The sequence below is a fragment of the Artemia sp. Qi Xiang Cuo genome, chromosome 20, assembly GCF_049724085.1.
Source record: "Artemia sp. Qi Xiang Cuo chromosome 20, ASM4972408v1, whole genome shotgun sequence".
Classification (NCBI taxonomy): domain Eukaryota; kingdom Metazoa; phylum Arthropoda; class Branchiopoda; order Anostraca; family Artemiidae; genus Artemia; species Artemia sp. Qi Xiang Cuo.
In genome coordinates, this window is record NC_142813.1 from 27,328,279 (window position 1) to 27,352,607 (window position 24,329).

Here is a 24,329-nt window from a genome sequence, read left to right on the forward strand (position 1 = left end):
TCCGACTATTGGCATGGACAAGGAAATAAAGTATTTTCAGGTTTGTTTCCTTTGTTTCGTTTTAGGATGACACCGATGTTCCTGACCGGGTTTTGAACGTTAGCTTCTCGGTACGAGCACCCGACGGTGATTCCTTTTTTAGTCAACAATATCTACAAGAAAAAATCTATCTGAGTCGATCAACTCTCGCCAAACTTGCAACTGTGAAGGTAATTACCTCTAACAAACCACTCGCTATGGAATTATATTGATTAAGACAAGAAAACCTTATTTGGAAGGTTAGGCTGTCATGTTTTTTTTTGGAGAATTATCTAAAAAAAAACAAGTTTTTTTAACTGAAAGTAAGGAGCGACATTAAAATTTAAAACGAACAGAAATTATTCCGTGTATGAAAGGGGCTGTCATCTCCACAACGACTCGCTATTTACGCTTAAGTTTGACTCTGTCTCACACCTTTATTTTTTAAAACAATAAAAAACTTTAGCGTAAAGAGCGAGGCGTTGAGGAGGAGACAGCCCCTTTCATATACGGAATAATTTCTGTTGGTTTTAAGTTTTAATATCGCTCCTTACTTTCAGTTGAAAAAACTTTTTTTTTTAGTTAATATCTAAACGTTTTTGAATTAATGCAGCTTTGATTTTGGCTCACCGTATATGAATAATTAAAACGAAATTCGCATATTAATTTTCCTTTTTTTGGCTAATTGGCTTTCTCGAAATTTTGTTCTGACGTAACTTACGAATTAACTTACGTAACAAATTTCACTATTCGTATGTTTTTATTACGTATATTAGAGAGTTCGCTCCCTAGTCCATATCTCGCTCTTTACACTAAAGTCCGAATTTTGTACGAATCACATACCCCTGAATCAAAAAGGCCGGTTAATTAGAATAGATATCTCTTTTGAAATTACTAAACAAACTTAAGCGTAAAGGGCGAGGTATTCAATAGAGGGCTAGCCGCCTTATATACGTAATAATTTCAGTTCCTTTTAAGTTTTAACGTTGCTCCTTACTTTCAGTTAAAAAACTAGTTTGTTTATACAATTTCTGATCGTTTTTCAAATAATACTGGGAAATCCGGCACCCCCTTCCTAGAACTGTCCCTTTCCCCAAGGAAACATCCTCCGTGGAAGGATCCTCCCCCCTTATCCCCTCCGCCGACACCCCCTTCCCCATCATAAAAAAATCCCTCCTGAAACATCTGTGTACTTCCCATTAACCAAAACTATATGTAAACAATGGGCAAAGTTCATAACTTCCAGCCCTTCCCCCGGGAGTTGTGGGGGACTAAGTCATCCTCAAAGACATATTTTTTAGATTTTTGACTATGCTGAACAAAATGGCTATCTCAAAATTTTGATTGGGTGACTTTGGGAAAAATTTGAGCGTGGGTGGGGGCTAAGTTGCCCTCCAATTTTTTTGGTCACTTAAAAAGAGCACTAGAACTTTTAATTTCCGTTCAAGTAAGCCCTGTTACGATATTCTAGGACTGGATCGATACGATCACCCCCGGGGAAACAAAAAAAAAAACAAAAACAAACAAACAAAGGCGCGTAACTTTTGATGGGTAAAACTAAACTTAACGAAACTTATATATTTGAAATCAGCATAAAAATATGATTTTATGGATGTATCTATGGGTATAAAAAATTCCGGTTTTTAGAGTTTCGGTTACTATTGAGCCGTGTCGCTCCTTACTTACAGTTCGTTACCACGAACTGTTTGAAATGTCATCTCCAAAGCTAATTCATAGTAAATCATTTCGTGATTACATAGATGTTAACAAATGCATTTCTCTATAAGGTTTGTATGAAGTAGTAAGCTGGATAAAATTACTACGGTTAAGTGTGGAATTCATAAAATATCGCTCGAGTTTTGTCGTTAAAATTCTGAATGATTGATAATACGACAATGAGATAAAAGTAAGGGAGGTTGAGAAGGTATTTAAGTATGAGCTAAGGGGGTGTGAAATGTATGTCATGGACAAAATTGCCGAGGATCTGGAAGGTGCACCCAGGCGGTATAATAGAAGGTATAGTACTGGCATGTTGAAGAATTATAAGGAAGTATTCAGACTGGATTTGACCCAGTTCAACATCGGAACGTCACCTCAGTTAGTAACAAGGGAAGCGTTAAAGATAGATAGGTTGAACATTTTGAGAATGTGTTAAGCCGTGATAAAGATGTAGGAAATGAGAAAACAATGAAAAATCCTTCGATAATTTGGAAGTGAACGAAGTTTTTTTTTGCGAGGAGGAATTAGAGAGACAAAATTAAAAGGATTGAAAATTATAAAGCCTCAGTGACAGCTGGGTAAAGAAAATTTGGAAATATGGTAGTTGCGAAATTAGATATAGATTACTGAAAATATAAACGTGATTTTTGACAAGGTTAAGTACAAGGACAACTTTAATCCTTTTTGTGAAAGGTGAGGAGAGTGAGAGTGGTAATTGCGGGGCAAATAGCTTGATTTCTGCAGGAGGCAAATTACTTAACATGATGATATTTATTATACTAAGAGATGCTGTAGATGTAGGTTTAACAAAAGAACACTGTTATTATAAATTGGAAAAAAAGATGTGATTTAATCGGATTTAATTGCTTGTGCCAAATACATTTCCCATTTTTCCAAGTTTGCAAGAAATAATTATCATGAAACAATTATTGTTTTTGCCTGTGTAACCTGTAATTACACGAAACAGCTCATAACAAAGGAGTGAAAATTGCGGTTTTTGCCATTTTTCTTCCTCACTAATTACCATCGGACAAAATCACCACTGCTTTCACATTTAGACATCCCGAGAACAAATAAATTATACAGAAAAGTGAAAAGTGACTATTTTGCAGGATAATGAATTTTAGAAAAAAACTAATTTTCACTCTTAATCTAGTAATGGCTTCTCCAGTTTGGCCTAAACATCATGGTTGCAGCGGCAGCTGCAACCTAGTAAAGAGCGAACCACAGCCCATAGTAATCAAAAGTTAAAAAACGCGTTTTCAAAAAAATGTCTAGTGAGAAAAATTGACATTTGACACTGAATCAGGAATGGTAACTATTGTTTCGGTTAATCTTAGAAGTAAAAGTTTATTGCGAAAAGAAATTTATGGTGATTTCGAAAAAGAGCCCGAAACCCCTTGAAAATGGCGTTAAATCGAGACAAAAAGCGCACCATTGTAATCAGCACGGTCGAAAACCTATTGTAGGGTAATTACAGTTCTCCAACTTGAACACCAAGGAAAATTACTTTTTTGCATGGGTAGCACTGATCTGTCTCCCTTTTTTTTCTTTCTTTTTTTTTCTAGAAAGGCAAGGGGGTAGCCAGAGCATTATAGAGAGGTATGTAATAGCTCATTCGAAAGGTAATTAAATTTGTAAATGCCCTTTTTAAGTGACCGAAAAGATCGGAGGACAAATAGCAACCCCTCCCCCTCCCTACAGGCCCCTCCCCCCCCCCCCAACAAGTCCTATAAAAGTTTTGAGATAGCCATTTGTTTAACATAGGTCAAAGGTCCAATATATATGGTTTTGATGATGATATGGCCCTTCATAGTCCCTGGGGAAGGCTGTATATGGAATCGGGCTTATCGATATCGCGCATATTGGTATCGTGCGTATTGGTATTGCATGTATCGTATCGGTAATATCGGTATCCGCTGTTTTTTTTTTCAGGAATTTTGTAGGCTCATTTTTTAAAGCATTTCCAAAGAAGGTGTCATGGTTGCAGCGGTAGCTGAAACATAGTAAAGAACAAACAACAGCCTATAGTAACGAAAATTCAAATTTCACGTTTTGAAAAAAAAACTGCCTAGTGAAAAAAAATTCCGATCCGACACTGACTCAGGAATGCTAATTATTATTTCGGTTCGTCTTAAAAGTAAAAGTTTATTGCGAAAAGAAATTTAGGGTGATTTCGAAAAAAGCTTCAAACCCCTCGATAATGGCGTCAGATCAAAATGAAAAGTGTACCATTGGAATCAAAATGGTCAAGCTTTTTTAAATACATTTTTTGTTAGTTTCTGTAAATTAAAAGTTTATTGCAAAAAGAAATTTATGGCAATTAAACCCCTCGAAAATGGTGTCGGATCAACATAAAAAGTGGACAATTGGAATCAGCAAGGTCGAAAACCTTATACAGAAATTACAGTCCCCTCCTTGAACAAAAAGGAAAATCACTTTTTTCATCGGTACCACTGATCTGTCTCCCGTTTTTTTTTCTTTTTTTTCAACAGGCCTAGCGTGCTACCAAAACATCATAGAGAGATGCTTAATCGCTCATTTTAAACCTATTACTCATATCTACGTTTTTTTTTATCCTTTTACAATCTAAAATTGCAATATAGCACTAAAAATGGCACTTTTGGTGCCACTTCTTAATTTGAAGAGTTTGGAAGCATAAAACGGTACCATTGCAATAATTATTGTCCAATGTCCTTAACTGGAGGTTTATTATACCCCTCATATATATTTCCCCTCCAGATCCTCTTAGTAAGTTTCATAAATCGCTTACTCATCTTAAAAGCAAAAGATTATTGCGAAAAAAATATACTAAAACTAAAAACTTTTCAACTGAAAATCTACCAAAAACTAAGCTTGAATGATCAAATTGAACCTTTAAACTTCACTCTACGATGAATCCTGTGTGCTAATTCTAACGGCGGTAATTGAGGGGAAAGGACGTTCTTGCCCCCTTAGTTTTTTGCACCTGCCTAGGTTTCGAAAAACACCTTTTTTGGGTCATTTCATTGGAAAAGATACTTTTTTCATTAAACAAAACACCCGAAAGTGCACTTTATGGGAATGTGCTATCAAGTCAAATTTATAAAAAGCAACTAGGCATATATATAAGCTGTTAAATAAACCCTTAAATAGCTCTCTTTTGTTACAGTAGCCTTCTAGTTTCTGCTAGTCAGTAGGTGGTTTATAAAGCCCTGTCTTCATTATGGCTTTTTCAGGGGAAGTTGGCCGAGTAAAAACAGTTTTTTGCTCATCGAAATATAAACACTCCTGAAAAAAATGTATTGTTTTGTGAAGTATGGATGATGATCTTTATGTTATAGACTGAAAGTTTTTCGTAGCTGTCATGGTTGTTTTCAGTATTTTTTATAGGTGTCTTATCTCCCCTAGATTGGTGATAATTAAACTACATTAAAATAAGGTTTCAACTGAAACTAAGGAGTAACATTAAAACTTAAAACAAACAGACATTATTTCTTATAAATAAAAGAGATCATGGCAGTGTTGGTTCTACATTAAATTTAATCATAAAACGAACAAAGATTAATTTAAAAAAACAAATTTTTTTCGAGGGAAGTAAAGAGGGAAGTTGAAACTTAAAACGAACAAAAATTATTACTTCACAGCCTATCTAACATATATCAATAAAACTAGTACAAATAAACCAACTAATTATGTTTCCCTATGCTTTTAGGATTATACAAAACTAGCGCTTTACTGAAAACACAAAAGTCAAGTATAAAAAACAGGATTATTGATTTAAGGGTCAAAAGTGATTATGCAGCCTGACAACATTAAACGAATCTATAAAGCTTTCCATAGTCTTACACCAGTTGTGACATTGGTAACTTTCAGTATACAATTAAATTATCTTAAAAACATAAGCGTAAAACTAAATATTTTTTAATAACCGCGAAGTAATTGAACAGCATACAGAAATATTGGATTGATTTATAAAGCAGCATTTTGCTCTAACCATCTATAATACCAATTGTGGGTAATATACGGTCTTAAATTGTAAGAAATATGCTCTAGTATCACTTGAAATGGAGATCAAATAAGACATAATATGAACTCTGGAAATCCGATTATTTCTTTCTATACAAGAGTGAATTTCAAGCTATGATACAAATTCTAAAGCTAGTCTTTAGTCTTAATATTATCAAGATGGCCTTACTTCGAGCTTGTGTACAAACTAACCATGACAGATTGTCCTTTTAATAACCAAAACAAGAGCCAGTCATTGAATTGAGCCATTGTGCAGAAGTGATACCAAATTAAACGTAAAAAAAATAAAGTTAAATGTTAAAATGGATTGTTGCTTTATCTTAAAAGGAATTGATCCTAAAAGGGATTGGTAATATTCTGATTCAATAAAAATTGACCTTAATTGGTTTACCCTTACTATACCAAACTCATTTATTATTTTATGTTTTCATTGAAGTGCTAGTTTTTTATAATCTTAAAAGGACAAGGGAACATAATTAATTCGTCTGTTTGTGCTAGTTTTATTAATATATATTAGATAGGCTGTGAAGTAATAATTTTTGTTTGTTTTAAGTTTCAACTTCGCTCTTTACTTCCCTCGAAATAACATTGTTTTTTTAAATTAATGAAGATAAGACGCAATCGATACCCCTGAGTTCTTTTGCATTAATCTCTCATTTTCTGTCAAAATCAATACTTATAAATTTGTATATAAATATATATATATATATATATATATATATATATATATATATATATATATATATATATATATATATATATATATATATATATATATATATATATATATATATATATATATATATATATATATATATACTATATACTATACTATCATATATATACTATAGTATATATATATATCATAATATCAGTATATCATCATATACAGACTCTTTACAACGAGCAATAATCATATATTTATTTATGTATGCATGTATATATAATTTTTTTTCGAAAACCGCTCTATTTTTTTTTATTTTTTATTTTTTTTGAAAATTCGTATCCTGGGATTTTCTGGCCTGAAAAAAAAAGGATCTAGATAGGTTACGAGTGTAACAAAATCCGTTTAGAGCCATAATTTTTGGGAAAAAATCATTCGCCTCCCCCCAGGAGTGGTTGTATCGTTCTGAGTGTTTGCGATACATGCGTGATTAAACAAGAAACCTAGCTAAGAACATGAGACAAATTCTAATAAACCTATCTACAAAAGGCGTTTCCTGCTATTTCATAATAATTAGAGAAAAAAAACGTAAATTTACATTTGGTAAAAATGAACAAAATGGATCAAATGAGACAAGACCAAGAGGACGACCTGAGAAATCCAAATCCGCAATGGACGAAATGAACAACCTAGACCACCAGATGTGACAAGACCAATCTAAGCAGCTAAGGCAAAGGTCATTGAAAAATATCTGAAGTAATGGTAAACAAAAATGAAGAACAAAGAAATATTCAACATAGATAATCAAATATGGGAAGACCAATCCGAGCAGCTAAATTAAAGGGCATTGAAGAAATATCTGAAGTAATAATAAACGAAAATGAAGAACAAAGAAATATGTGACTAGAATACTTGCAAAAACGTAAACTACAACGAGTCAAAAGATCAAATGAGACAAGATCAAGAGGACAACTTGAGAAAAGTAAATCCACAGTTGATGAAACGAACAGCCTAGACCATCAAATATAACAAGACTAATCCAAGCAGCTAACGCATAGGGCATTGAAAAATATCTGTAGTAATTGTAAACAAAAATAAAGAGCAAAGAAATATTCAACATAGACCATCAAATGTGGTAAGACCAATCCAAGCAGCTAAGGTAAAGGGCATTAAAAAAAGAATTTGAAGTAATAATAAACGAAATTGAAGAATTATATTAGAAATATTTTCTTTTCCAGTTCTTACAGCATTGAAAATAAAAATAAAATTAGAGTGAAATAAATTCTTGAACTGATGGATCTTTCAAAAACTAATATCATTATATATCAAATATTCATTTTGATGTTGTTTATACTTTCCAAGACTGTTCAAGACACATATAGTTTTCAGTAAAGCGCCATGACGTAGTAGGCTTTAGACTTTTACAGTGAGAGAAGTAGGTGATACCCAAACTCTTGTTTGTAGTCATTTTTGTTCGTTTCAAGCTTGATTTGCATACTCAATTTATGTTTCACTCGTTTTAAGATTTATTTATTCATTTACATTAATATCTATTGTATGTTTGTTTCCATGGATTGTGTATTTAATTTCTGTTCGTTTAAAGTTTCATCTATACTTCAATAGCAAAATATTTTTTTTTTCGTTTTAACCATGATTTTCATATTCAATCTAAGCATTACTCACTTTAAGATCTGTATATTCATTTATATTATTACTTGTTGTATGTTTTTTCCTATGATTGTTTATTTAATTTCTGTTAGTTTTGGATTTCATTTATTCTTTAATAGTAATTTCAGGTCGTTTTGAGTATGAATTTTAACAGGTATTTTTATCTGCTGAGCTTAAGTTTAAACTGACCTTTACTTTTCTTTGAAAAACTTATTTTTTGGAAAGTTTTTTTTCATAAATTTTATTCATTTTTAATTGCAAAAAGTCTCAAGTTTTTAAAAATTCCTAATTTCAAAATCAAACTTTTAAAAAAAATCAAATCTTCATCAAAGTACCAAAACTGGTATCAAAGTGACAATATCAAAGTGAAAAGGTTTGCCCCATTGAAATGAGCCCCCTTTAAAGTTTATACGACGACCCCTTCTATATGAATTGCGTCTGGGAAAAAAATAAATGCAGTGTGGGGGGAGGCTAGCTGACCTCCGATCACTTTTACTCTTAAAAAGTGAATTAAAACTTTCAATTTCCAATCAAATGAGCCGTCCAACAAGTTTATACGAGCATCCCTTTCATAACAACCATATATACCCCCAGGGCATAGCTTACAACACCTACCCTCGGGCCCTGGAGGGCTGTATCGACACTGGAGTTTTTGTTATCTGAACTTTGAACCTCAGAGCATTACTTACAATGGCTTCCTCCGGGCCCTGGGGGGTTGAGTCGACACAGGAACTTTTCTTATCTGATCTTTGAATTATTTTGAATGAATTGGCTTTTTAAAATATTGTAACAGATCGGATTGGGGAAAAAGGGTATGTGGAGGGGGGAGGGCTAGTTGCCCTCGGATATCTTTTGACTCTCAAAAAGTGAACTAGAACTTTCAATTTCCAATCCAATGAGCACTCTCTGAAGTTTATACGAGCATCCCTTTCATAAGAACGCACCCAGGACAACACTTACAACACCTACCCCCTGGGCCCTGGGGGGTTGTGATTACACTGGAGTTTTTGTTATCTAATTTTTGAACAATGTTTTAAAAAACTGGCTATCTCAAAATTTGCAGCGGATGGATTTGGTGAAAAAAGGGCATGGGTGGAGCTAGTTGCCGTTAAATCTCTTGACTCTTAAAAAGTGAACTAGAACTTTCAATTTCCAATCAAATGAGCCCTCTATGAAGTTTATACGAGCATCCCTATCATAAGAACCATACATGCCCTTAGGGCATAACTTAAAACGCCTTCTCCCGCGCCCTGGGGGGTTGTATTGATACCAAAGTTTTTCTTATCTGACCTTTGAACTATTTTATTTTTAACAAAATGTCTATCTCAAAAGTTTCATTAGATGGGTTCGGAAAAAGAAGGCGTGGGGGGGGGGGGGGCTAGTGGCCCACGGGTCTCTGTTGACTATGAAAAAGTGAACTCGAACTTTCAATTTTCAATCAAATGAGCCCTCTCTGAAGTTTATACGAGTATCCCTTTCACAAGAACAATATATGCCTCAGGGCATAACTTACAACACCTGCCCCCGGGCCCTGGAGGGTATTGTCGACTCCTGAGTTTTTGTTATCTGGCTATTGAACAATTTTTAGTTTAATTGCTATCTCAAAATTTGTATCGGATCCAGTTGGGAAAAAAGGGACGTGAGGGGGGACTAGTTGCTCCCCAATCTCTTTTGACTCTCAAAAACTAAACTAGAACTTTCAATTTCCAATCAAATTAGCCCTATCTGAAGGTTTTACGAGCATCCCTTCCATAAGAACCATATTCCCCCAGGGCATTACTTACAACGCCTGCCTTCGGGGCCAGGAGGGGGGGGGGGCTGTGTCGATCCCGGAGTTTTCATTATATGGTCTTTTAACTATTTTTAAAAAATGGCTATCTCAAAGTTCTTATCAGATGGGTTTTAGAAAAAATGGCGTGGATGGGGGTGAGGGCTAGTTGCCCTCCAATCTCTTTTGACTCTTAAAAATGAACTAGAACTTTTAATTTCCAATCAAATGAGCCCTCTACGAAGTTTATACGGGCATCAATTTCATAAGAACCATATATGCCTCCAGGCCACAAATTCAACTTCTGCCCCCGGGCCCGGGTGGGTTGTGTCGACACCGGAGTTTTCGTTATATGATCTTTGAACTCTTTTTAACGTAATAGCTATCTCAAAATTTTTATCAGATGCATTTGGGAAAAAAGGGCGTGGGGGGGGGTTACCCTCCAATATCATTTGAAGCTTAAAAAGTGAACTAGAACTTTCAATTTTCAATCAACTGAGCACTCTCTGAAGTTTATACGAGCATTCCTTCCATAAGAACCATATATGCCCCCAGGGCATAACTAACAACCCTTGCCCTTAAGACCTTGGGGGGGGGAGTGTCATGCTCAAAGATATAATTTCCAGAACTTCAAACAGCGTTGAACAATACGGATAACTCAAAATCTTAGTTGGAGGTGTTTGGGGAAATGGCCAGTGCGACAGGGGTGTTAGTTGTCTTGCAATCACTTTCGACTAACAAAAATGGCAAAAGCAATTTAAATTTCCATTCGAATGAACCCTTTTTGAAGTTTCTACGACAAAGCTTTCTATAAAAAGCTCATATGCCCCCAGGGCGTAACTTACAACCCTTGCCCTGAGGGCTTTGGGGGAGTGTCATCCTCAAAAACATAATTTCTATGTGGAAATCATCTACGTAAAACAAAATGGCTATCTCAAAAATTTTGATTGGATGTGTTTGGGGAAATGGTGGGCGTGGAAGGGGTGCTCGTTACCCTCCAATCACTTTTGACTCTTAAAAAGGACACTAGAACTCTTGATTTACAATCAAATGAGCCCCCTTTGAAGTATTTACGGCGACCCCTTCTATATGACGTTCCTCTGGGGCAAAAAAAATAATAAAACATTGGAGCCGTATGGCGGTTACTATAGGCAACGCTATAGCGTTGCCTCTGATTTACTTCCAGTGAATCACTAGTCAATTTTCGATTGCATACGTCGATGGGGTTGTTAATTCTGTTCGTTCACAGAGCTCTATTTTGCTTTTGACTTATACTTATGTGTAACTTATCTGATGTGCCGATTGTTTTTATTCCTTGTTTTACCCACAATAGCGCTATAAGGAGTTAAAAATTTTGATGTTCGTTCGCTATTTTTGGGCTAGTGACAATACCATAGTTGCTAACTTTTTGGTCAAGGAATATGTTCATTGAGCATCCAAAAATGTGTCCTTTTCAGCCAAATTATGTCCATATTTTGTCTATTATATGCCCATAATATGTCCAAATTGAAATTTCAGAAACTAGTTTTTTTACGACTAGAAAACTTTTTTCAAACTTGTCAGTTAACATCGAATATAATGAAAACGAAAAAGATTCATTTAGTACATTCATGCAGAATGAACTAGTTCAAAAGCACAAAAGTCATAAAATCATGTAAACAGTAAAAAACTAATTGTGGGAGCTTAAGGCTCATCTTCCTGCAAGACTAGTACATACTAGTACAGCTGCCCCTTCCTCAATACCCCTCTCTTCACGCTAAAATCTTTTTAAGAACTTTTAAAAAAGGTTTTGATTCAATTACTAGGCACTTGTGTTTCAAGAATCGCTCTTAAAAAATTACACAAAAGGTCGAAAATTAGCGTAGAGAGGAGGTATTGAGGTGGGAGTAGCCCATATCGTATACGGAATAATTTCTGTTCATTTTAAGTTTTAATGTCACTCTTTACTTTCGGTAGAAAAGATTTTTTATTTATTTCTGATCATTTTTCAGATAATACCAAGAAATCCACCCCTCCGTGGAAAATTTCCCCACGAAAAATTCCATTATATAAAGTTCCTCCCATGTAAAATTCTTCCACAGGGAAATTACCCCCGGACAACTCCATCCCTGCTGCAAAATTCTTCCCCGAAAATTTTTTGCTTACAATTCTGGCTGAAAAATACTCCTTAGCACACTTTTATTTGATGAGAGACTAGTTTTCATTCAGTTTCTGATACTTTTTGAGGTCATTGGGAAATATCCCTGTGTGGAAAACACCCCTTCCCTTGGAAAGTTTCTCCCCAAGAAATTTCCCTTGGAGAATTTCTCCTGGTGATGATTTTCTCATGGAAAATTTCTCCAATGGAAAATCCCCCCAATAAAGATCCCCAGAGAATTGCAACTCCGCTGAAAACTTCCTCCTGACAATTCCCTCAAAGTGCCTCCACGTGTACAATGGGATCAACAACGAGAAAGTAAGACAAATAATAAAAATTTTGCATACGAATTATGGAAAATTTTCCCCATGTGAAATTTCCCCTGAAAAGGTTGACCTCAGAACTTCCATCCCATTGGGAAATTCTCTCAATAGAAAATCGGTCCCAGAAGATCTCCTCCCCCCTTAGAAAATTTCTGTATAATTCCCTATAACATATACTATATTTAAACAATGGGCAAATTTCATAACTTGCGGCCCTTCCTCTAGAGGTTCCGAGGGGTCAAATTATCTCCAAACACATATCTATTGTACCTTTCAACTTTACTGAACAAAGGGCTATCTAAACATTTTGATCATACGACACTCAGGAAAAAGGGCGTGGGACGGGGGCTTCTTGTCCTTCAATTTTTTTGGTTACTTAAAAAGAACACTAGATTTTTCAATTTTGGTTTGAACGAGCCCTCTTGCGATACTCTAGTACGATTGGTTCGATACGATCACAACGACGAAAAAGTAACAACGACAAATAAAGACGAATCCGTGATGCTTCTTCTGGCAAACACTACAAAATTTCATGTTTTTATAGATAGGAGCTTGGAACCTCTACTGGGAAATATTCTATTGTATGTCATACGTTTGAAAAATATGTCCCTTTTATGTCCCAAATTTCTAAAATGTGTCCCTTTTTTGCCCTATTATGTCATTGTGTCCCGGCACGCAGGAATATGTCCTTTGGACATAAAATATGTCCAGTGGTTTGAACTATTTCCGAGCTCCAAGGTAAGATACCGGCGTTAGCCAGATACAATTCAGGAGCTCTTCAAAAATTGTTAATAACCCACAAATTGTACCGTTTCTTCAATTGAACAACAGACTTGTCCTGACTTCATACTTTTTCTAAAAAAAATACTATGAAAAATGAACCTTACACAACAATTTATTTATTCAAATAAAATCATTTTATTTATATTATTGAACATTTAATTTATTTATAAAATCTTTATTACACACTTACAAAATAATCAAAAAACTTTTGTAATATAATGTATAGCAAGTAAATAAACCTGTCAAAATTTTAACTGCAAAACGTTTTCTCATCATGTCTGAGGTCCTGATCATGAGGTTCTTATCATGTTTGAAGTGAATATCCCCTGGTATTTAAATTAAAACTAACTTGTCATTGCAGCTATTAAAATCTATCCTCATTTTAAATAAAACCTAGGAGGGGAGGGGCTCTACTAAAATATATAATTTTTAAAATTTAAGAGACAAATGTTTGTTTTGTCAATATTTATGTCAATTTAGTTTATTTTCTCAACAGAGATACGAAGAAAATGAGCATTTTTAACGGATATACACATACATAGTTTCGGAATCCAGGGGAGCTGTTTGACCCCTCCCCTTTTCGAGCCACTGAGAGCAGCGGTTGCTTCATTCATTCTAGCTAATGTTAAAGTAAAATGAAACGTTTTTCTAATGGCAAAAAGGGCGAAGCATGTTCTTCTGATGGAATATATTTAAAAACAATATAATTTTATAAAATTAATCAGAGGCAACGCTACTATAGTAAAGGCCATACGGCTCCAATGTTTTATTATTTATTTATTGTTTTTTTTCCCCAGAGGCACTTCATATGGAAGGGGTCGTCGTAGAAACTTCAAAGGGGGCTCATTCGATTGTAAATCAAGAGTTTTAGTTCCCTTGTTGATAGTCGAAAATGATTGGAGGGCAACTAGCCCCCCCCCACTCCTACAAGGTCCCCAAGCCCATTCCAACACAATTGTGACATAGCTATATTGCTCGAAGTGCCCGGTTTTCACATAGCAAGAACGTTTTCAGGAAGGTCACTTACATGATACCCCCGGGGCCCGGGTTGGAAGTTATGCCCTGGGGGTAGCAAAGGTTTTTATAGAAAGCTTTGTCGTAGGAATTTCAAAAAGGCTAATTCTGTAAAAAATTCAAACAGCTAGTTTCCTTTTTAATAGTCGAAAGTGATTGGAGGGCAACTATCCCCCCCCCCACGCCCATCATTCCCCAAAGCACATCCAATCAAAATTTTGAGATGCTATTTTGTTCAGAGTAGTTGATTTCCAGATAGAAAATATGTTTTTGAGGAGGAAACTCCCCCACAACCCTCAAGGCAAGGGTTGTAAGTTATACCCTGGGGGCATATAAGGTTTTTTATAGAAGGTGGTGTCGTAGAAACTTCAAAAAAGGTTCATTCGATTGGAAATTCAAAGGGCTTGGGCCCTTTTAATAGTCGAAAGTGATTTGAGGGCAACTAACCCCCCTCTCACACCCACCTTTTCCCCAAACACATCCAATCAAAATTTTGATCCAATCAGTCATTTTATTAAACGTAGTTTTAAGCTCTGGAAATTAGGTCTTTGAGGATGACAACTCCCCCAGAGGCCTCAGCGCAAGGGTTATAAGTTATGCCCTGTGGGCATATAAGGTTTTGTATAGACAACGTTGTCGTAGTAACTTCAGAAAGCGTTCATTCGATTGGAAATTTAAATTACTAGTTCCCTTTTTAATAGTCGAAAGTGATTCTAAGGCAAGTGACACCCCTTCCCCTCCCACCATTTCCCCAAACAAATCCAATCAAAATTTTGGTATAGGCATTTTGTTCAAGGTATTTGAAAGTTCTGGAAATTATATGTTTGAGCAGGACACTCCCCCCTCCTAAAAGTCTTCAGGGGCAAGGGTTTTAAGTTATGCACTGGGGGCATATATGGTTCTTATGGAATGAATGCTCGTATAAACTTCAGAGAGGAAATTGAAAGTTCTAGTTGACCTTTTAAGCGTCAAAAGATATTGAAGGGTAACCAGCTCCCCCCCCCAGACCTATTTTTCCCAAATGCAACCAATAAAAATTTTAAGATAGGTATTTTGTTAAAAATAGTTCAAAGATCATGTAACAAAAATTCCGGTGTTGACACAACCCACCAGGGCCCGGGGGCAGGCGTTGTAAGTTATGCCCTGGGGGCATATATGGGTCTTATGAAAGGGATGCTCGTATGAACTTCAGAGAGGGATCATTTGATTGGATATTGAAAGTTCGAGCTCACTTTTTAATAGTCAAAAGAGATCCGAGGACAGCTATCCCCAAACCATCTGATGAAAATTTTGAGATAGACGTCTTGTTAAAAATAGTTCAAAGGTTCAATAGTTCAAAAATAGTAAAAATACGATGTCAATAGAACACCCCAGGGCACAGGCGACGGCATTCTAAGTCATGCCCTAAGGATATGTATGGTTCTTATGAAAGGGATGCTCGTATAAACTTCATAGTGGGCTCATTTGATTGGAAATTGAAAGTTCTAGTTCACTTTTTAAGAGTCAAGAGAGTTAAACTAGCCCCCCCGCTCTTTTTTCCCCAACGCCGTCCCCTAGAAAGTTTGATATAGCCAGTGTTTTGGAAATTGTTCAAAAATTAGATAACAAAAACACCCCCAGTGCCCGGGAGATAGGCATTGTAAGTGTTGTCCTGGGGGCGTATATGCTTCTTGTGAAAGGGATGTTCGTATAAACTTCAGAGGGGGCTCATTTGATTGGAAATTGAAAGTTCTAGTTCAGTTTTTAAGAGTCAAAAGATATCTGAGGGCAACTTGCCCCCCCACACACCCTTTTTCCTCAAGCCCATCTGATAAAGTTTTATAATAGCCATTTCATTAAAAATAGTTCTAAGGTCAGATAAGAAAAATTTCTGTGTCGACGGAACCCGCCAGGACCCGGAGGCAGGCGTTATGAGTAATGCTCTAGGGTCATATATAGTCCTTATGGAAGGGATTCTCGTATAAACTTCGGAGAGGGCTTATTTGATTTGAAATAGAAAGTTCTTGTTCACTTTTTAAGAGTCAAAAGAGATCGGAGGGCAACTATCTCCCCCTCCTCCACGCCCTAAATGCATCAGATAAAAGGGGGATTTAATATTTTTATAGAAAGCATTGTTGTAAAAACTTCAAAAAGGGCTCATTTGATTGGAAATTGAAAGGGCTATTGCCCTTTTTAATAGTCGAAAGTATTCGGAGGGAGACCTCCCCCCCCCCCACGTCCATCATTTCCCCAGACATTTCCGGTCAACATTTTATGTGGCCATTTTGTTTAACGTAGTTGAAAAGTCTGGAAATTATGTATTTCAGGATGACAATTCTTCCCCCATAGCCCTCAGGACAAAGTTCGTGATTTATGTCCTTGGGATATATAAGGTTTTTATAGAAATTTTTGTCGTAGAAGCTTCAAAAAAGGGCTCATTTGATTGGAAATTGAGAAGACTAGTGCCTTTTTCATTAGTAGAAAGTGATCAAAGGGCAAATGCCCCCCCCCGCCCATAATGTCTCCAAGCATGTCTAAGCGAAATTGTGAGATTGCCATTTTGTTCAGCGCATCAGAACGGTCTGGAAATTATATTTGAGGATAACAAAACCCCCAGCCGTTACGGTAAGGGTTGTAAGTTATGCCCTGGGGACATATAAGTTTTTTTTATAGAAAGCGGGATCATATAAACTTCGGAGGGGGCTCATTGGATTGGTAGTCAGAGGTTCTAGTGTTCTTTTTAAGAGTCAAAATGATCGGAGGGCAGCTAACCCTCCCCCCCCCCCCCACACACACACGCACACACATCGTATTGTCCCCAAATGCATCTAATTGAAATTTTGAGATAGCTATTCTATTCAAAATGTTCTAAACATTATATAACAAGGCCTTTGGGGTTGAAACAATCCTCAGGGATTAGGGGCAAGGGTTATAAGCTATGCCTAGGGGGTATTTAAGGTTTTTATGGAAGGGATGGTGGTTTAAGTTTAGAAGAGGCTCAGTCTTTTTCTGGGAATATAAAACAAATAGAAATTAATTAAGAAAACTTTTTCAACAAAATAAGTTTTTAAAAAAACAGTTAAGAACTCCATTAAACCAAAATGATCAAAAATAGAATCAAATTATCTACTAAGAATGCAACTACCACAAATCAGTATCAATAAACAAATAAAAACCGAACAAACTGAAATTAAAGTAAATAAGAGTCAAACTCAAAATGAGCAGCAATTAATATGAATAGGGTTCTACACCCCAAACTTTAAAAGCCAGAATGTATTTTGTAATCTACTGAGAAGATTCCATCAATTAAGATTTTAAGGAATAAATATCAGCATATGTATATTAAACTGAAAATGCAAATTTTTTTCAGTAATTTCATTTCACTTTTTTTTCAGTAAAGTAGAAACTATATTCTGGCTCAAGAATCAAGAGGAAGATTCAAAACCTTGCTCTGCTACTAGATGTCTATCTTCTGATCGTTTTCAACAGTCATTGCTGTTGACAATGAGGGTACTTTGTGTGGTTGTAGGCGAATACCCCCCCCCCCCCGGAGAATACCCCTGGAAAATACCCCCCCCCCCGGAAAATACCTCCCCCCACGAGGAAAATACCACCCTGGAAAATACCCCCCGCGGAAAATAACCCCCGTAAAAAAACCCCACCCCAAAAAAAAAAATACCACACGTGGAAAATAAGGCTTTCCAAATTTGAGAATTTTATTTGAGTTTTTTTTTCCGTAGGGGGAAGGAATTTTGGTACTTGTGTATTATGTGCCACTCACTCAAGTATAGGCCTACGCTGTGTAAAATTCGTGAACACACCGTTTTTTTTTGTTAGTTTCTTCGTTACTTTAGAAATAGATTTGCGCTATAGATTTGCACATTGGGGGGGGGGGGGGTAAGCATAATGGGTCTGCATGCAAAATATGTTTGGTACAGTTATTCTGCATATTAGATAGATAGACAAATAAGTTTATTTTAAAGCCAAATATACGGCCATGAACACGGTAAAATAACAAATGAATATAGTGAATGGGGGGGGGGTGCTTAACCCCCCAAAAATGCCCTCCCCCACGAAAAATACCCCTCCCCCAAGAAATATCCTCTCCAATTCAATCCTGGCAAAGATTTACCCCGGACGATTACCCTTAACGCCCCCACGCGTAAAATTAAATCGGTAAAGAGAAAGCAAGACATATAAAGAAATTTCGCATATGAATTCTTGTAAATTCACCCAGCGTAAAATTTCTTCTTAAAATGTCATCTCCTGGAAACTATTTAAAATTCTCCCAGCATAAATTTTGTCCTCCTCTCCCCATCCAAAAAATGTATGCGTACTTCCCAATAACAAATAAAACAAAGGGCGATTTTTATAACTAAAAACCTTTCCCCAGGTGATGTAGGGGGTCATTTTATCTCCAAAGACATAGTTATCGATAAGCTATCTCAAAATTTACATTGGACGATTTTGGGAAAAAGTGACGTGGGAGGGGGCCTAGTTGCCTTGGAAATTGAAAGATCTACTGCCGTTTCAAATAGTCGAAAGTGACTGGAGGGCAACAATACCCCCCCCCCTCCTCCACGCCCATCATATCCCCAAATGCTTAAATTAAGATTACTACAAATGCGTCAGCTCTTTTGCTCATGCGTCTACATAGCTTTGAGTTTACAGATAAATATATTCAGCATGCTTAGGCAGAGTGGAGTTAGATATTAATAAAAGTGTAATATTGTTAACTGGTGGAAACCCCTTTGCAAATAATATAAAAATAAGAACTTTGGGTCCAGAATGCTCATATCTGAAATAAATACTTACTTTGATTATTATTTTCTTTTCATAAAAGTCATATCTAACATCACCCTGTTGACTTCCCCGCCGCGTTGAGGCGTCGCTGAAAGTACTTTTGATTTCGTTTGTTTTGCAAAGTATATTCGTATTATTTATGAAAATACACATTATCCAGCGTAACTTCCAAATCAAAAGTACAAGGCCCACCACCATAACTAGCAAGACACGCAGTATGAAAATAAAGCCTACAACCAACAAAGACAAACTGAAAACTAAAAAGCCTATTAAACAGAAGTGGCCATATACCTAGAAAGAATTATTTTCTGACTTCAACTATAAAAAAAAAAACTGACTAAAACTGTAAAAGAAACTCAAATAAAAGTTTCAAATTTAGAAACCTTATTTTCCACAAGGGGGCGGGTATTTTTCACGAGGGTATTTTCCAAGGAGGGGGTATTTTCCGCAGGGGCTACTTTCCGAAGGAGGGGGGTATTTTTTTTTGGGGGGGGGGGTCTAACACCCTCCCCCCATTCACTATTTTCATTTATCTTATTTTACTGTGTTTATGGCCGTATATTTGGCTTTAAAATACACTTATTTGTCCATCTATCTAATATGCAGAGTAATTGTACCAAACACATTTAGCATGCAGACCCGTTATACCCCCCTCGCTTACCCCCCTCCTAATGTGCAAATCTATAGCGCAAATTTATTTCTAAAGTAACGAAGAAACTAACAAAAAAAAAACGGTGTGTTCCCGAATTTTAGACAGCGTAAACTTGAGTGAGTGGCGCATAATACACAAGTACTAAAATTCCATCCCCCAACGGAAATAAAAAAAGGAAGGGCATTATTGGGGGGTGAAACACCCCCCTCCCGTTCACTATATTCATTTATGTTATTTTACTGTGTTCATGGTCGTATGTTTGTCTTCAAAATACACTTATTTATCTAACTTTCTAATGTGCAGAATAATTGTACCAAACACATTTTGCATGCAGACCCTTTATGCTTACCCCCCCCCCCCTAATGCGCAAATCTATAGCGCAAATTTATTTCAAAAGTAACGAAGAAACTAACAAAAAACCGATGTGTTTTCGAATTTTACATAGCGTAAACTTGAGTGAGTGGCGCATAATACACAAGTACCAAAATTCCATCCCCCTACGGAAATTAAAAAAATAAAACTTAAATAAAATTCTCAAACTTGGAAAGCCTTATTTTCCACGGGGGGTATTTTTTTCAGGGGGGGGGTATTTTTCGGGGGGGGGAGGTATTTTCCACAGGAGTTTTTTTTTTGGGGGGGGGGGTATTTTCCGGGGGGATATTTGCCGGAGGGGGGGGGGGTAAACGCCGGCCACCACTTTGTGTAACCTTCATTGACTGTTATTTCTAGGTACTTCCATTTGACGATACACTCTGCGTTAGGGAGCCATGCCTGAACTATGAAGATTGCGTCTCAGTGCTGAAATTTGGAAATGCTTCATATTTTATAGCAAGTGATACAGTTCTATTTAGACCTATTTATCCAGTCAATACATTTGCTTGTCGATGCCCGGCAGGATTTACTGGTAAGCTATTTTTAATAAAACGTTTAGTGACAAGTTCCAAGTTGGCGAATTTGACGTAAAACTTAATTTTGCACTTTATTTGCGGCGGTTTCCCCCCATGTTTTGGTTAATTTTCACAATTCCTTTCATCAAAAGTTCCATATTGTTTTGAAAAGTAGAAGAAAATTTGTTATATACTTGGGAACATCTTACTAAAATAGTGGGGAAAAAAGAAAGAAATATTAGCTTCTCTCATTTTGATAAGTATTCACGTTGGTATATAGCTTTATTTCCCCCTAAACATTACCTGAGTGAGTGGCGAAGCGGAACTCTCTCCAGATATGTTTCTAATTATACAGGGTTAAGACCTAACCATGTTCAAAATAATGAACTCGCTTCCTTTTTCAAAAATAAGAATTGGTGCTCATGGTTGACTTGCCTCTTCCAAGTCATTTCGTATTTAATCAAACATTTTAGAAAGTTTACTCACTTAGCTCTTAATGGATAAACTTGGCAATAGTGAAATTTCACTGGCTAACAAGCCCATCAGGGAAACAAGCCCATCTGGCAACACATCTTCCAAGTCATTTCGTATTTAATCAAACATTTTAGAAAGTTTACTCACTTAGCTCTTATGGATAAGCTTGTGAAACTTCACAAATGATAGTGAAATTTCACTGGCTAACTGCCAAAGCAGGATCACAGTGTATATAATTATCCAGCATGATCTTTCCCTATCTCGCCCATTACAGAAACCCGGACCGAGGTGCGAGTGCTCCAGAAAACGTTTCTGCAGATATAATCATAAGCGACATTTGACTTTTTTTTGGGTAGACAAAGAATATTCACCTATGGAACAAGTTGTCACCTACTGACAAAACCACTTGGCCGGCTCAACCAATAAGTGGACAATAAGTACAGAAATAAGTGGGAGGAGCCTTTTGTTCGCACCGAGAATGAAGAGCCAGAAATCATTTGTGGTAAACTTACTGGATAATTTTATAAACTGTGAGCAGGATGTACAATTTCTTTTTTCCTCACAAATGATACTAATCAGTCAAAAATGGAAAGGCTCATTAAAGGCTTTCCTTGTGATTTTTTTTTCAGCTTTTGAGAGAGGTTGCAGGACTTCAGAGAGATGCTTCAAAATTGATGGAAAGCTAGTTCTAGTCAAAACTCGGTTGACAGGAAATTTTATATTAAAAAAAAGTGCTTCAACTAAACGTTTTAAAATTTTCACATATTTCTGATGGTATTCTTATAAAGGTATGTACGGTATGTATCCAAACCATGTGTCTTTGACTGGCTTAAGCTGCCTGTGGAATCTTTATATTTATTACAAATGATTCTTAAAAAGGCACATAGGCAAAGGGAGAGGCCAGTGAGGCAGACGCAGGAAAGAGGCTTTTGAACCCTTTCTCCCCGTGATCTTAAGATTCCTACGATTATTTTCTGTACTTCCTTGTTAGCTAGTACAAACTCGAGAATTTGTATCACCAAGATCATACAATAACTGGTTGTCACTGTCTTTATATCATACAATTAGCTTAGGCTCGGTGGAAAACTACATTGTAGCTATATTTCAATTAAATGTGAATACTTTAGAAACAAATTTGGGCTATACATTTGCATATTAGGGGGTGGGGTTAAAGTATAGTTGGTCCAACAATCCTTAATTCATAATATGCAGAATATTTGTACCTAACACACTAGGCATGCACACCTACTATACTTTACCCCCAGCCCCCCCCCCCTAATGTGCAAACATATAGCCCAAATTTTTTTCTAAAGTATTATATTTTTATCATGCTTAGGTATATTTTATTATGATTAACGTAACTTCAATTCTTGAGTGTGTGCCTTATTTTCTATACTTCCCCTATAATTCACCTTATTAAAACTCCTCCCTCCCCAACTTAGAATTTTACGTGAATTTCCTGTGGTTTAGGTCGGAGGATCTTTCCATGGGGGACGAGAATTTCCATGAAGGGGGCGCTGGATTTCATAGCATTATTAAAAAAAAAATCAGAAATTAAATAAAAAACACGTTTTTTCAACTGAAAGTAGGGAGTAACATTAAAACTTAACATAAAACGGAAATTATTAGCCTACGTATATGAGGGGGTTCGTCCCCTCATCAATACCTTGCTCTTTACGCTAAAGTATTTTTAATAATTTCAAAGGAGCTATTTATTCTAATTAAACGGCCTTTGTGATTCAGGGTTCATTCTCAAAGAATTGGAACAAACTTTGAACTGTAGCGTAAAGAACGAGGTATTGAAAAGAAGGAGAACCCCCTCTTCTTCTCTAATTGATGGCGTTGATTCCCTCTTCAATGCCTTATCCTTTACACTGAAGTTTGAATGTTGTAATATACTACCCATATACATGATAATTTGCTAGTGTTGATTTCTGTCAAATCTTAGCATTTGATTTTATATTAAGTAGCTACATCACTATGATTTTTTGTGATAATACACATAAGATATCGTATGTCTTCGGCTTTTGGTTGTTATGAAATATAAAAAACAAGTTTTTTCCCAACTGAAAGTAAGGAATAACATTAAAACTTAAAACGAACAATAAAGTATTATGTATATCTTTTAAAGATCTTTTCTTTCAATCATTTCAGCCATTTTAGAATTGCTCAACTTGTGACTTTCATTTTCATAAAAATAGTTTCGACCTCTTTCGTCGTTTCGTTACAATGCCTTACAAAATTATTTCCGTAAATATCACTAATTTAAGTTACGTGCGGGGAGAATCTTTCCATGGAGAAATTTCTCGTGGGGGGGAGGGGATTTTCCATGGAGGGGGAGCTGGATTTTCCGACATATTTAAAAAACAATTAGCAATTAAATAAAAATCAAGTTTTTTCAACTGAAAGTAAGAAGCAATATTAAAAATTAAAACGAACAGAAAATATTACGTATATGAGATGGGTTGCCTCTCCTCAATAGCTCACTCTTATGCTAAATTTTCTTTTTTCACTTTTAAAAGAGGTTTTTATTCTAATTAAACACCGTTTGTTTTTCATGAGTCATTCTTAAATAACTGAAACAAAAATCAAACCTGGGTTATTATTGGTTTAAAAAAAAAGAAAAATTAAATTGCAAATTTCGTTTTAATTATTCATTTACGGTTAGAGTCGACCGAACGCCGCTGACAGGAGGCCCGGTCGATCGCCACCGAAGTGACGCAGCGCCGCCGCCGGCAAAGGCGGCGGCGTTCGGTCGACTTTAAATTAATTTTGCGGCAATTCTTTATTGCGTCAACCGCAAAGTCGGAGCTTTTCCTTCTCGTGTGGTTTAGTATTTCGATTTTCCTGATTCGAAATCAAGCAGGGCTTGCACTATCCCCGAATTATCGGGTATTTCCCCGAAAATCTATGCGTCACCCCGAAAAAAAGTTTGGTTCCCCGAATCCCCGAAAATCCCGCAATCACGGTGCCACACCTAGCGATTTTTCACCAGTGACTTTCCCTGCCAAATATTACTTTGCATACCATAATTCTTCACTACTCTCTTGTTCGTTAATTTTCGCCTCTTTTTTTTTACTTTGCATAAAAACAAGACAGATGCAATATGCAATTGCAAATATTGCAATATACGTAGTTCTTCATATGTTGACAAAAAAAGTATCGTCTTTATGAAATGAGTTTAAACCATTTCGAATGCATTTCCCAATCGCTATTTCTTACATCCTTCGTAGTCAAGAATTTTATTTTCAAGATGAGTATAATTATAGAATGCATTTACTGCTGTACAATATCAGCCTTCATTTGGATTTTGAAATTGATAACTAGCAGGCCGGCTCTCCAGCTGAATTATAATTTGACAGATTTTTTTTTTCTTTTGCTGTTTTTAGATAAGATTGTCTAATTGTTTAACACTAAGCTGTCGAACACGTG

The 24,329-nt window shown here is 36.1% G+C and overlaps 1 protein-coding gene across 1 annotated transcript in view; it reads left to right on the forward strand.

The window, feature by feature from the left end:
• LOC148940057 (protocadherin-like wing polarity protein stan) overlaps nt 1-24,329 on the forward strand; it is a 421,746-nt gene that overhangs the window by 63,069 nt on the left and 334,348 nt on the right. The window contains exons 8-9 of the mRNA XM_089106281.1: nt 66-209; nt 20,266-20,440. Of these exons, the coding sequence (XP_088962407.1) occupies nt 66-209; nt 20,266-20,440 (319 nt within the window). The remainder of the gene's footprint in view (nt 1-65; nt 210-20,265; nt 20,441-24,329) is intronic.